Raw genomic sequence first — 14,794 nt, 5'->3', positions numbered from 1 at the left:
GTTAGTTCTTGGTATGAGCTTTCGTGTGCATGCACACTTCTGTGTCTGAAGAATATCTGAAGAATATCTGAAGAATATCTGAAGAAGGTATCTGAAGAAGTGTGCATGCACACAAAAGCTCATACCAAGAACTAACTTAGTTGGTCTTTAAGGTGCTACTGGAAGGAATTTTTTTATTAAATCTCTTCCATAGGGTTGTGGGAGGCTGGGAGAAGAGGGGAAGAACATTCCATTCTGCAAGCAGAAATCCTGCGCTCATGGAACATTTTCCTTAGTACTGTGTTGAATCCGACTCAATAGGATTAATAGTGCAAACCTATTCATGTCTTAAGGAAGTCCTGCTGAATTCAGTGGGACTTTACTCCCATGGAAGTGTGCATAGGCTTGTAGCCTAAACCATTTTAAATTTAGGCACATCAAGGCTTAGCTGAGGCTGGATTCAGGGTGGTAGGCTTATACAAGGTCTTACAGGTGGCGTCGTTGGCGAAGGGCACTTTGCGCAGCATTCTCCAAACGGAATCTCCGGATTCTCGCAGTCTAAATCCATTTCTTCGTCGCAGACGATGTCATCACACAGAACAGCTCCCGAGTCACACACGCAGATTTGGCATGGTTCTGGTTTCCAAACATCCCTGTCAGCGTACACTTGGCCAAGGTGTGTACATGCTCCTACGACTGGGGAGAAAAACGTGGAGGAGAGAAATAATAAACATTAGGTGTTGGGTGCACATCAGTAAAACACAAATGGAAGAAATAGCAAACAGCTTTGGCAGATCATTGCTATTTGATCATTGATAGAGTTTAAAATGGCAGTTGTGATTCCATGATCTAGCATTTGAAGAGCAGAGGTGGTCACTAGAGATCAACTATTTAATAGCAGGAGAGGAAACAACGTGAGATTTTGTGTTTTGTCTAGGGTCTTTTCCCACACAGAGAGAACGGTGAACACTTTCACAAAGAATTCTATACTGCACGCTAAGAGACAAATGTGAAAGGTTTGATGACAAGCAACTAGGAAGGGTGACAGATGGACACCTACAATTCTTTTTTAAAAACTAGATTAAAAAACCCCACTAGATTCCATTGTGAACACATGTACAAATTGGGGGGGGGGGAGAACATTGCTGGACATAAAGTTCTACAGTACATAAAGTGAAATGTTTTTGATAATTTCTGCTTATAATAGCGTGAAATCGTAAGCTTGATGTCAGAACCAAGAAAAAAGCACACCAAGAACTCAGGCCAGTGTAAGTTTCAATAGTGGGAGTGGTCCCTACCCACAAATCAATTTCTGAGTTCTTGGTGTGCTTTCTTCTTGGTATATTTAATAACAAGAACTCCAACTTATTTAACATTGATGTCAGAACCAGGCACCCTTGAGCAGTCTCTAGTGTTGCTCCAGGGCATTGTGGGAAATAAAAATGGCAGCTCATAACTGCTGCCCAGTTCAACTCATGACTGGGGTTCAGGGCCACTGATTTAGAAGGGGCCATACTCAAAGGCTACCTCAAAACAGAAGCTGGTCATGACTGCAGACTATGTTTCACTGTATGTAGCATGGTAGTAGTGGCATGACAAGCAATCTTTTGAAATAAAAGATTATCAGTAGAATTTGCTGCCATTTTTTCTAGTTTGTTCAATGTCAACAGCAATCTCTCTTGTTAATATCTCAAAGCAATGAGTGTCATTAGTTGTTTAGAGGGGGGAGGGAATCCCACTTCTCTAAATATGAGAATAATGCAAAATAATAATAATAATAATAATAATAATAATAATAATTATTATTATTATTATTATTATTATTATTATTATTATTATTATTATTATTTCCCCAGCCACTCTGGGTGGCTTCCAACAGAAAATTAAAAACACTTATTTATGCATATTTTAAATCTTAGCTCAATTACATGAAAATACAATGCATAAATTGTTAATGCCAGCACAAAAAGATGTTCAGTTTGGTTATCATTTGCCCTGGTGGGAAATGATGTGCATCTTCACGTTACACATTTCAGAAGATTTAACTTTACAAACAAAAACAGAAGACTCTGGTGAATGATACATAGTTACACACACATACTTCCCAACAACATTTCACTCATGAACATAAACACATTATCATATATTTAATTTTGCTACTGCAATCAGTTTATAGACATTGGTCTATAAAGCTCTATATAGCCTAGGACCCAAGTAACTGAACAACCACTTTCCTTACCACCAACCAACCTGTATCTTAAGATGTGGGCCAGTTCTACTCATGGAGGAGGAATCTGTGTTGGCACAGAATCCCTCAGCAGTCCAGACTCCAATGTTGTTATTTACTCTCACAACATAGGAGTACAGTTCATTTAAAATAGTTTTCCTCCCTCAAGCATCTATGGCCTCTGCATCTCCACCAATCTTTTTCATGTTATGTCTGATCCAACCATGTGTGCTCACTTCGTTGGTATTTCAACTTTGGTCAGACATGACACTCTGCATTTGCCAGGTGGCTCGATCCATTGACCAGGTTGTGCATGTACAACAGGCTACTGCTATCCAACTTTTAAGGAACTTGCTCATATAGTATAAACTTGGGAATCAGAGGAATGAGGAAATAGTAGAACTCTTTATTTGTTTCCATTCACAAAATAGAATCTAGAATCCCAGAACCGTTTTATCAGTCACAGGATATCTGGGTAGCTATGGAGCTTCAGAAGGATTCCTAAGGATGCTGAAGATTTGCTTCCCTGTCACCTTAATTTACTGGCACATGGAAAAAATTCTGTCATAATTATCTTTTAAGTGACAGTTTAAGGATAATGTTTTCCTCCAGGTAGCTGCTGCTGGGAAAACGTAGCAAGGATTAGATGGTTACTCTGCTGAACATATGTTCCTGTATCAAAAATACAGAAGTGAGACCTGCAACAAATGTTGTAGATGGAGTGCCGCTGTTTGGGATTCCTGCCATTCCACTCCAGAATTCCATTTTTGCCCCTCAGCAGTCAGCATTCTGGGGCCAGTGAGCATGCTCAGTCTTCACTGAGCTGTTTTGGGGAACAGCAAAAATAGAGGGACACCCACACACCCACAGTGGTACCTCTAGTTAAGAACTTAATTCGTTCCGGAGGTCCGTTCTTAACCTGAAACTGTTCTTAAGTAGAGGTGTGCTTTCGCTAATGGGGCCTCCTGCTGCCGGCACATAATTTCCGTTCTCATCCTGGGGCAAAGTTCTCAACTCGATCTAACTCTTCCAGGTTACTGGAGTTTGTAACCTGAAGCTTTTGTAAGGTACCGCTGTATAAGGTAAAGGGACCCCTGACCATTAGGTCCAGTCGTGGCCGACTCTGGGGTTGCAGCGCTCATCTCGCTTTATTGGCTGAGGGAGTCAGTGTACAGCTTCTGGGTCATGTGGCCAGCATGACTAAGCTACTTCTGGCGAACCAGAGCAGCACAAGCAAATGCTGTTTACCTTCCCGCTGGAGCGGCACCTATTTATCTACTTGCACTTTGACGTGCTTTTGAACTGCTAGGTTGGCAGGAGCAGGGACCAAGCAACGGGAGCTCACCCCGTTGCGGGAATTTGAACCGCCGCCCTTCTGATCGGCAAGCCCTAGGCTCTGTGGTTTAACCCACAGCGCCACCCACGTCCCTTAAGGTACCGCTGTATACACACACGGAAATCTGGTAAAACATGAATTCGGGCTCATATGCATGTATGGATGAAGGTTCCAACATTATCATTCTTTTATTCTTATTTGTACTGTTATGACCCCAGCAATCATCTGTAAATCTGGAAAAACTTTGGCTATAGCCCTTGAATCCAAGCATTCCCCAGCGAATTTTCCCATGCATGACAGCAGTCGTAAAAGGCAGAAATGAAACAAGCCAAACGTGAATGTTCAGAAATAAAATGCATTGATTCCTGAAATAGGAGGGGGGAAAGGACTAGCAAAGCTCGCTGAAGAGTTATATTCATTAAACAAAATCATTTCTTTAAGCCTGATGAATAGAAAAGGATTACAGTGGTGCCCCGCAAGACGAATGCCTCGCAAGACGGAAAACTCGCTAGACGAAAGAGTTTTCCGTTTTGGAGGTGCTTCGCAAAACGAATTTCCTATGGGCTTGCTTCGCAAGACGACAATGTCTTGCGAGTTCCTGCTGGTTTTTTTCCCTCCCCCCTTTTTCTAAGCCACTAAGCCACTTATCAGCTGATCCGATCAGCAGATAAGCCGCTAAAAGCCGCTAAAAGCTGCTAAAAGCCGCTAATAGCGCTAATCCACTAATCCGTCAATGGGCTTGCTTCGCAAGACGAGAAAACCGCTAGACGAAGAGAATCACAGAACGGATTCTTTTCGTCTTGCGAGGCACCACTGTACTTGAAGTCTATGCATTGTGTTTTGTTTATAATGTTAGTAGCATTAAACAAAAGGTCATACATGCTTCCCATTACAAGGCATCTTGTGGCCTTTCAAACTAACCACACCGTTTTATGACAATCCCTGCAGGGAACAAGAGGCTTTCCTTCCTGTCAAAGTTCCCAGTACAGTTCAAGACTCAGTGTCGCTCAGTAGACAGAACAGTGGACAAGTTGGAGCTGGTAGGTCTCTGGAACAAATCTCAGCCCAACGTGAATTTAAGTGGACAAGTGCATGGATTGCATTCTGGCTTCCCTCCCTCCAGCTGGTGGCACGTGGGTGCTATGTACTGAGTTGAATAGGATTCAAAATGCAGCAGTCTGATTGGTCCTAGAACAATAGGATTCAGAATGCAGCAGTCTGATTGGTCCTAGAACAATGCAGCAGTCTGATTGGTCCGCAGGAGCCACCCAATCCAGCTCCAGGTGGAAGTGAATCCACAACCTGATTGGCCTACAGGAGAATCCTGGAATTAGCCAATCACGTGCAGCCCATTGTGTAAATAATGTATATAAAGCAGATATTGTGGGGGAACTTCCATTCCTCCTCACCACTATGAGCTGAATAAAGAGCATGAAATCCACTCTCGACTCCGAGTATATTTCGGTGGGGGAGACAGCTTTTGTCAACTCCTCTTCCCCCATTCAGCCCCCAGTACCACCTCTCACACTGTTCTGGAAAGTTGGAGGGTGCCCCCCAGAACAATGTGGGAGGGGTACTGGGGCACTGATGGAGGAACGGTGGTGCGGAGGGAGCGGTCCGTCTGCGGCACCACTATTCCGGTAGGGTTCCATTGCGGTGCCCCCCCGGAGACGCGCTGTGGACCCCCACGGGCACCGGGCACCACGCCCCCACAGACAGCGCACCACGCCTCCAGAGCACGTGCCACACCCCTGCGGGTGGTGTGTCACACCCTCGCGGGCAGCGTACCATGCCCCTGGGATGCGCACTACGCCCCCCAGGTGCACATCATGTCCCTGGAGGGGTGACAGCCACGCCCCTGCCTGCTCTCCGCCCCCGGTAGCGGAGCATGCAGCTTGGCCACTGTACTGGGGTTGTAGTGACAGGAGAGACTCAGCAAAAGTTGCCACTCCCCTTGGTCACTCCACTGTATCAAAAGCTTTCTATGGACTAAGGAAGCCATTCCATCTATGGAAAGTGAAGCAATGAAACCCAATGATTCGATTTCGTTACCTCCATTTCCCCTAAGCAAACGGGAATGAAATGATGGTGGTGGTGAGAGAAGGACTGTTAGGAGAATGCATATGAACTATTTCAAGCCCGAGGCACACATAACTGGGGGGAAAATCCTATGGAACCCCAGCTTTTGGGCCCCGCCCCCAAAGCGCCCCCAAGTTACTGCCAGATTACAACTAATAAAAATGCCATTTTACTAAGGAGATTAAAGCAAATGCATTTTAATCCTATAGGCACTGATTGGGAGTAAGTGACCCTGAAGACAATGGGTCTTAGAAGTAAATGGAGATACGGAGAATTGCATTGTAAATTATTGGAATAGTGAGAGAAGGAGCATAAAATGGCTTTGCTGTCTCATTATGTCCCAAAGAGCTATTATCTTCAGCAAAAAATAATGGGGAAACTATGGAACTACCTTGCCTGCAATAAATTGCTAGAATAAGAAGGCATCGGATTTAGAAAAGTGGCTGTTTCTGCCAACGGAAGCCATTAAAAAGAACACGATTTTAAATAAAAATGCTATTATTGAACAGGAAATTGTCTCTTCGACTCTTCGATGAATGGTCTAATCTAGGAACATTGTCATTCTCTTCATATACAGTAGGTGGCACAATTGCCCTGACAGAAGGCAATGTTACCCAAACATCTGGTTATAATGACTTTCAGCCTTCTCTCTAACTTTCTGGATATTGCTAGATCAGTTAAGAACTAAACTGGAAGTGCCGCACTACAAATCTCTGTGGCTTTTGGCAGGATGAACGTATTAAATACATTTTTCCAGGAGAACCTTCCATCTGGGTTGATTTGCCAGTTCACAAAACCCCTGCTAGGTTAAGATGTAGCTCTCTGTGTCAGCTCACGATGACATAATGCCCTGCACATTGGCTATGAAGATTTCCTGTTTTAAAAAAAAATTAAAAAGTGAAAAACACTCTGCAAAACTGCCAGCGCTGGCAAAGAGTATGTAGACATAATGGGAAGTTGATACTACAGGTTGAAATGTCTGTTTCCAGACTTGGGGCTAAAAGAACAAATTTACTGATTGGGCAGACTTTTGGCGCAGTTGTAGTTGAGGCTATGAGGATTTTTTTATGGCTTCCAATTTACCCCGCAGCGGGGGTACCACCTGCCTTTACATTTAGGTGACAGCAAGCCTACAGGTAGCCATTGTGATGCCCTCACCAGTGGCGTAGCGTGGGTTGTCAGCACCCGGGGCAAGGCAAGTAATTTGCACCCCCTAACCCGTGGATTTGCGCCCCCTAACCCTAACCCCCAGATGTTGCGCCCGGTGCGGCCGGCCCCCCTGCACCCCCCACGCTACGCCACTGGCCCTCACTATGTTACTGAACTCCAGCGTTCATCATCAGCACCACTCAGTGTGGCCAATGAGCAGGGTTGATGGAAACTGGAGACCAAAAACTTCAGAAGAGTATCGTGTTGGCTACTCCTGCTCTAATAAATGACTACATGCCATGATCAAGAGGGAAGAGAGATTCTGTCAGGAGACAAGGCAACCTACCGCCAGTGGAGTAATAAGCAAAGAAATTTCACAAATGTGGGATTGGGACCCTGCAAACTTTCCTGATCGCACAAGGACTTCCTTTTGCATTGTGGCCGGATTGCTAATCCAGAAAACATGGCGTGCGGGCAGTGATTTTTAACCTTGGGGCCTCAGATGTTGTTGGAGTAGCAACTCCCACCATCCCTGATCATTGGCTAATCTGTCTGGGGATGATGGGAGTTGTAGTCCAACAACATCTGGGAACCCAAGATTGAGGAACAGTTAGCCAATTGCTTATCCCTGTGAATTTCATGTCGCTCCCATGGTTATTATGATTCAGAATGTAATGAGCAGATGGGGAAGGAGGGTGGGGATAAATGTTGGTTGCAATCCAAGATACTGGCCACGATCCAAAACAGAGTTTGCCATATTTAAATCTATTTATTCCAGTGCACTGTACACGGGGGTTTGGCCCTTAAGACTTTATAAAACACAAAAGCTTGTTCTCAACATACAATGCATCATTCGTTAGAGTTGTATACAAGTTTACTTTTTTGAGTAATTATTGAGAAGGCTTGCCAGAAATTGTTTATATAAATTACAAGTTGTTAGACATCTGGAAAACATTTCAGAGAAAGAGATTTTTTTCCCTTCCAGTATTGGAAAATTTATGTAGCAGATTAAAACTGCATTTTCCTAAACGTTCACATCTTAATATTGGCTATTGCTATCAATGTGTTTGCTTTCCTTGAGTTGAAGCAAGGAGAAATCAAAGCAGAGGTAAACCTTCCTGCCCAACAAGAGAGTTTTGAAACAGTGCCAACATTTCCATGTATACCACTAAAGAAACAGAACGGGCTGATATAATGAGGAAGGGGCCAAAATGGTGATTGCTTTTTTCAAAAGCCATGTTTCATTTCACCATTTAGTGCAGGGAAAAAAAATGTATCAGGCACCACAACATTTAGCAAGTTTGAGAAGGAAAATGTATTGCTGTAACATAGCAGTTAAGCAAAGCCAATGGGAATTGGTCTATTGTGTCATTAAGGCTGAAATCCTAAACAAACTTATCTGGGAATAAACCTCACAAAAGGAGGTATCTATAGGACTGCACTGTAAAAAAATGGTTGCATTTTCCCTTTCCTCCAAGAACCTTTGGATAGCATACTTGGGTTTGGTCCATTTCTTCCTTCCAATTCGGTGAAGTAGATTAGGTTGAGAGATGACTGGTCTAAGGTCATCAAATGAGCTTCATGACTGAAAATTGATTCTGGGTCTCCTCAGTCTATTTTGCTAGCTCAGGCAAAGGAAGAGATGGCACCCCTGCCCATTCCACTTACATAAGCTGACTTCAGTACTGATGATGGGGTAGCAACCTCCATACTGCACCTGAGGCAGCAGGACAGTTGGCAGTCATAGTCCAAGACATCTGGAGAAGATCAGGCCGGGGAGGGCTGTGCGAGAGTCTTTAGTATCGATCAAGGAGGAGAAACCTGATTGGTTTCCTGCCAGTTGATTCTCCATTCAAAATTGGGGGACATGGGTTGTCTAAACCACTGAGCCTCTTGGGCTTGCCAATCAGAAGGTCAGTGGTTCAAATTAACTCAGTGGGGTGAGCTCCCGTTGCTCTGTCCCAGCTTCTGCCAACCTAGCAGTTTGAAAGCACACCAGCACAAATAGATAAATAGGTACCACTGCGGCAGGAAGGTAAACAGAGTTTCTGTGCGCTTTGGTTTCCGTCATGGTGGCCCGTTGTGCCAGAAGTGGTTTAGTCATGCTGTCCACATGAGCTGGAAAGCTGTCTGTGGACAAATGCTGGCTTCCTTGGCCTGAAAGTGAGATAAGCGATGCACCCCATAGTTACCTTTGACTGGACTTAACTGTCCAGGGGTCCTTTACCTTTACCTTTACCATTCAAAATTAGGCCCCTCCCTTCTGCTTTCAACCCTGCAGTGGAAATTATGTGGGTGCTGAGAAACCATCTGGAGTGGGGTGGGGTGGTTTTGAAGAAAAGAGGTCCTACAGGGAAATGAGTAAGTATCTCCTCCTCTTCCTACCCACCAGTCTTATGTTCAAGACTGCCATGTCCGGCAGCTGCTTCTAGTTTAACTAGTCAGGGTTGATGGAAAATTACACAGAACTTTTCATATGCCGTGTGCGTCAATATAATGGGTTTCACTGCACCTATGGGAGAATGGCCAAAGGAATGGTGGTTTCTTTCTCTATTTCAGAGCAAAGGATAAAACACCTGATATTGCATTAGTCAGAACAATCACTGTTCCCTAGCTTGTAGTTAATGAGTGAGAACAAGTACTGTATATCAGTTCAAAAGAAAGCAGTGGGTACTGTGGCTAATGTCTTTCAGTGAAATCCTAAGTGGGGGGGAGGTATGTGAAAAGGCAGTTTTTCTGCTACATCTAAAGCCCTGGCTCGTACATCCTGGCCAGGTGGCAGATGTGGCTTCTTGACTTATTTGGGAATAAGTTTCCAGATAAACATTGTCTTCCTTCCTCTCCCCTCCCCTGCACATATATTCTCTTTATTTATCTTCCCATTACCTCTCCAGGATCCTTGGCCTCCTTCCTGTCCTGTCCCAGCTTAGACTGCCACACCACGGGGTCTACTTTGGGCTACTGTTGGTAAAGGAAGCACCAACAGTAGCTCTACACCCGGGGAGCTATTTACAGGCAGACATGCCCACTGCCGATGAAGCAGTCCTGCACCAGGGGTGCCAGGCTGCTGCCAGCGACTCCCATGGCCGGTTGCCCAAGAATGTACAAAGACAAGGAAATGTTTCTTACCTTTTTATTCAGCATTTACAGAGAGAGGCTATAGAACCCAGTCTTTTAGATAATGGCGCTGTCCCAAGTGAATCTCCACCCCCCGTCTCTCCTACTTCCTCATTCGTCATCATCATCACCTCCTCTATGGGTGCCGTCTTTGCTCTCCTACTTTTAAGGCTTGCTGGGTTCTGGCAGATGGGGGGGGGCTTGGAATGCTTTTAAAGACACCGTGTCTGTCAGCTGTCACCCCCCCCGGTGCATTCTTCTCTCCCATTATTTCCCAACTTTCCCCCTCATCAGCCTCTGATCTGTGACCTTCCTCAACTCCCTGTTGTAATTCTAAACTGTCTTACTCTTCCTCCTCCCAGTCCCAGGCACCTTCACTCCTTCTGAACTGCCACCAGCCAGTGGATCTTCAGGTTAGGATTGTTCTGTTATGTGGGGTTGGAGGGCCAGTGATGGAGATCTCCCTGGAGGTCAGCAAGGATGTTTCTTGTTCTAATTGTTGTCAGTTGAGTTTGTTTTCCTAACCTATTGGGCACAGCTTAGCTTGCTTACTTGGGTCACCTGTAGACATTTGAGGCTATTTGTGTCTTCCTCTTTGTTTAGGGTGAAGGGAGGAGACACCCACAGACACCATGTGTACCCTGAAAAGGATTTGTGCTGCCTCTGCCATTAATAGGCAGGTTATGTATATAATACATACATGCATATTCTAGGATGCACATGTGGTCATGTGTGTGAGTCAATGAATGGAGAAGGGAGACGTTTGCATGACGTGTGAAGAGGCAAATAGAGATTTGCATGCATGTGAAGGGGCGATGGGCACAGAAATGGGATTTACAAACAGCAACACAAAACCTGTCCATGAATTTGGGTAGATTCCCACCTGCACCTTGAAAGACATTTGATGGGGAGAATCGGAACAATATCCCTTTTCATTTACCCAGCACAAATGAAGGCGATCAAAATCTATTTTCCCTTGGAGTGGGGTGCCAAAGAATCTGGTGCCTGTTATTATGGCAATGTTTACAAGAAAAGTTAAGATGTTCATTCCATACCAAGAACCGTAATACAAGCAAAGCATAGTCTCAAAATGAACTCATTGGATCGCTGAGCCAAACTGCAGAGTGTTTTCAGTTTGGGGCAATTAGATAAGTGCTGAGTGCGGGCGAGTGGAAAAAATGTGCTCATAAGACTTATAATTAGATGTGAATATAACACAAGAGCATGCATGAAAGGAGTCTTTTTGTCCTTCTGTGGATTATTCTAGTCTTTATACTCGTGTGGGGTGTTTCCCCCTTGCAAAGACATAGGCAGAAGAATATTTTAACAAAGCTAGAATGTGGAGAGAATTCTGCAGGCTTTTCCGCCTGATCCAGCAATAGCTTAGGGTGAGGTCTTGGATATGACCTCACTAAAATCACTAGAATCCCTAATTTCTTCCCCATTATAACAGCTCCCTCATTCGCCCAAGTGGAGAACAAAAAGAGACATGCCCAAGGCAGTGTCATACCCATCAAATGCCCTGGAAAAAACAGGGGGGGGGAACCACACAGGGCATCCTATTTTTCTTGCAAGAGGACAGTGGCCTCTCCTGTGATCTCAGGCTGTACTTTTGGGAGGCATGGTGCCACAAAATGCATGTTTTGGAACACTGTGTCTGAAAAAAATCCTGTTTGGGGGCAGACTCAAGATCTCACATGGGTCCTGCGCAGGCCGGATTTAGGTTTGATGAGACCCTAAGCTACTGAAGTAATGGGGCCCTTTATATGTCCAGCTGTCCTTTGTCAACAACAAATTGTCGCTGTTTTTGTGTGTTTTGAATACAGTGGTACCTCGGGTTAAGTACTTAATTCATTCTGGAGGCCCGTTCTTAACCTGAAACTGTTCTTAACCTGAAACACCACTTTAGCTAATGGGGCCTCCTGCTGCTGCCGCGCCGCCCAAGCACGATTTCTGTTCTCATCCTGAAGCAAAGTTCTTAACCTGAAGCACTATTTTTGAGTTAGCAGAGTCTGTAACCTGAAGCATATGTAACCTGAAGCGTATGTAACCCGAGGTACCACTGGATATGCTATATGGTAATTTATGGCCCTAGTAGGTATCTAAAGCCATTTGCACATAACAAAATATGTATTTTATCAAAGTAATTGTTGAACTGAAATACAATTAAGAAGAAGTATATTAATAGTGAAATACAATTAAGAAGAAGTATATTTTGGTCCCTCCCGCAAGAGAGTGGGGTCCTAAGCTATAGCTTGTTTATCTTATACATAAATCCAGCACTGGTCCTGTGACTTGCACAGTAGTGCAGACCTGAAAGATGGTGCCATAGATTTGGGCTGCGTTGTGTTGGAAGGTATGGAGTGAGTGCTCAGCTTTTCCCCACAGCTGAAGTGACTAGGTGAGCTAACTTGCATTAGAGCCACAAATACAATGTAGGGTTCACCTGGGGCTCTGTGTGGGGAAATGCCCTTGGCAGAACCAGTAGTACCGGGGCGCTACAGAACAGTAATAACAACATGCACCACACAAGCTGCTCCCATTGAACCAATGTTAACTGGGAGAATATAATACAAGCTTTTAGGTTCCTTTCCAGAGCAGCCTTGGAGAAACTGATGCCCTCCAGGTATTTTGGACTATACCACCCATCTGTCTCAGTCAACATGGCTGCACTGGTTAGGGATGATGGGCTTTGTAGACCAAAGCATCAAAGGGCACCAGGTTGGAAACTGCTGCTGCAAAGAGTTGAAATTAGAGAACTATTGTTGGTCATGGTGTTGCTGCCTGTTTTTTTTTCTGGTCACTATAGCATCTGAGCAAACAGGTCTCAAAGGCTTTTGCATAGCACTTAAAAACAACACCACCTGGCTAACCAGAATAGGGAGCTGAAAGAAACAGATCATAATTGAACTCTCTTTAAAACAACCACTTGCTTGCAGCTGAAAAATACCGTGTCTACAGTAGAGCTGGGATTCCTACTCTGATGTAAGAAATATTTTTGTTTGCAGCAAATAATTTCATCGGTGAGCCTGCTGGAGCAACTGCAGAGATTTCCCAATAGTCTTGCAATGGTCATTTGTAGTGATTTCTAACTCATTTTGCCCTAGAGATAATTATGGAATCTGTTTATGTCATGCATAATTTTCTTTTCCATACCCCTTCCTCCTCTTTCAATAAATGGTGCATCAATGGGAAAAATCCATTTTATAACCTGTATTTATGATGCAGCAGGAATGCCTCACAGTCGTCAGTTGCTATGATTAGGTAATCCTTATGTAAGAAAAACAAACCCTATATACATAATTATTGACTTGCAGTGCTGTGTCTCTTAATTGTTCCATTGCACCAGAACACTATGTGTATGAATATCTATATGGAGTGGGATGGGGGGAAAAAAGGATTGCAAGCAAACACATCCCAAATCCCAACACCTACACATGAGTTTTGGACTCATGCCCCAAAACATTTTCTCACTACTCCCTACACCACTCCTCCGGGGCTTATATGCCAAGAAGAGTAAAAAATACAATGTTCTCTTTTTGTACAGATGCACACAATCATGTGTAACACCTCTGGTATTATTTGAGGGAACAGTCAGCACTTAAATTCATCCAGATGTTTTAGAGAATTCTTCCTCCCTCGCTCCCCCGATGGATTATTGCTTTAGTTTATAATAAATAGCATAATTAGTGAAGTAAAAATTCACAAATGGTGGCATGATAATGATTATTACCATATTATGCATTTAATCTACTGTATACTGAATTTTAAACTGTGTATTTGGCAGCTTAAATAGCCTGATTGAGGAGCAGATGCAACACCAAGCAAGAACTTATATCAACTAGTTTTGCTAGGGCGGGGCAGGGAGTTTAGGGTGGCAGCCAAAAGTCTTCTCCAACCCACCTTTGAGACTGTTGGTTCACTCTGGCCACATTACACTGTTCTTATGCCCTTCTTTGGCCTCTGGATTGGCACACACCAATCTCCCTCTAGTTGCTGACTCCTGTCTTAGGATACTTCTCTGCCATCACAACATCATGAAACACAATCTTATGCCTATACTGAAGATGTAAATATGTAAATGTTTGGGACCACTTCCATTCTTTAGTGGCAAAGAAATTTCCAAAACTTCAACAAAGGTCCCTATTGGAGGATACGGGCAAAGTGAAAGTAATGTATCATTTAATCGGATTTATCATTTGTCTCTTCAGTTGGTTCACTTGATCATCAGCTGCTTGATTTTGGATCAACACATACTAGCTGGGTTGCTTTCTTTCACTGGCTGTATTAGTAGATCCATCAACTAAAACTAGCTTTTTTAAAATAAAAAAATGCTATCTGAAGAAGTGTACATGCACATGAAAGCTCATACCAATAACAAACTTAGTTGGTCTCTAAGGTGCTACTGGAAGGATTTTTTTTCTTTTGTTTCGACTACTGCAGACCAACATGGTTACCTACCTGTAGCTAGCTTTTTTAAATTAATGGATATGAGCAATTTTGATTGGTGGGATTGCAAATTGAAGGCATGCTATTTTTCTTTCTTTCTCACGCTCATGGTGCACCACTGCAATGAGAAAGGAGAAGAAAATGTGCAAAATGACATTTCCTTGGGCAAGAAATGTTAGATTGGATTAAACTGTACATAATTTTCTCTTTGCCCAATGTCCTCAGACCTTGGCTGATGTCTTTGAAACCGGCCAATTTATTGAAACAGAACTGACTGATTCATAATAACAAGAAGTGACAACTACAAATATAATGCCCAAATACCAAGAGAATCACTGCATCCTGCTATGTTTACATGACATCAGAATATGGACTTAATCCAGGCATCCCCAATCTGTGGCCCTCCAGATGTTTTGGGCTACAACTCCCATGATCCCTAGCTAACAGGACCAGTGGTC

The 14,794-nt window shown here is 43.7% G+C and overlaps 1 protein-coding gene across 1 annotated transcript in view; it reads right to left on the bottom strand.

Moving 5' to 3' along the window:
• The window catches only part of COL3A1 (collagen type III alpha 1 chain), a 107,891-nt gene that overhangs the window by 72,257 nt on the left and 20,840 nt on the right, over positions 1 to 14,794 (bottom strand). Inside the window, exon 2 of the mRNA XM_082223477.1 lies at positions 470 to 675. Within this exon, the coding sequence (XP_082079603.1) occupies positions 470 to 675 (206 nt within the window). The remainder of the gene's footprint in view (positions 1 to 469; positions 676 to 14,794) is intronic.

This window comes from Podarcis vaucheri, assembly GCF_965113315.1.
Source record: "Podarcis vaucheri genome assembly, chromosome: 1".
NCBI classification, from domain to species: Eukaryota; Metazoa; Chordata; class Lepidosauria; order Squamata; family Lacertidae; genus Podarcis; species Podarcis vaucheri.
Note: the sequence above shows the minus strand (reverse complement) of the source record. Positions and strands in the feature narration are given on the sequence as shown.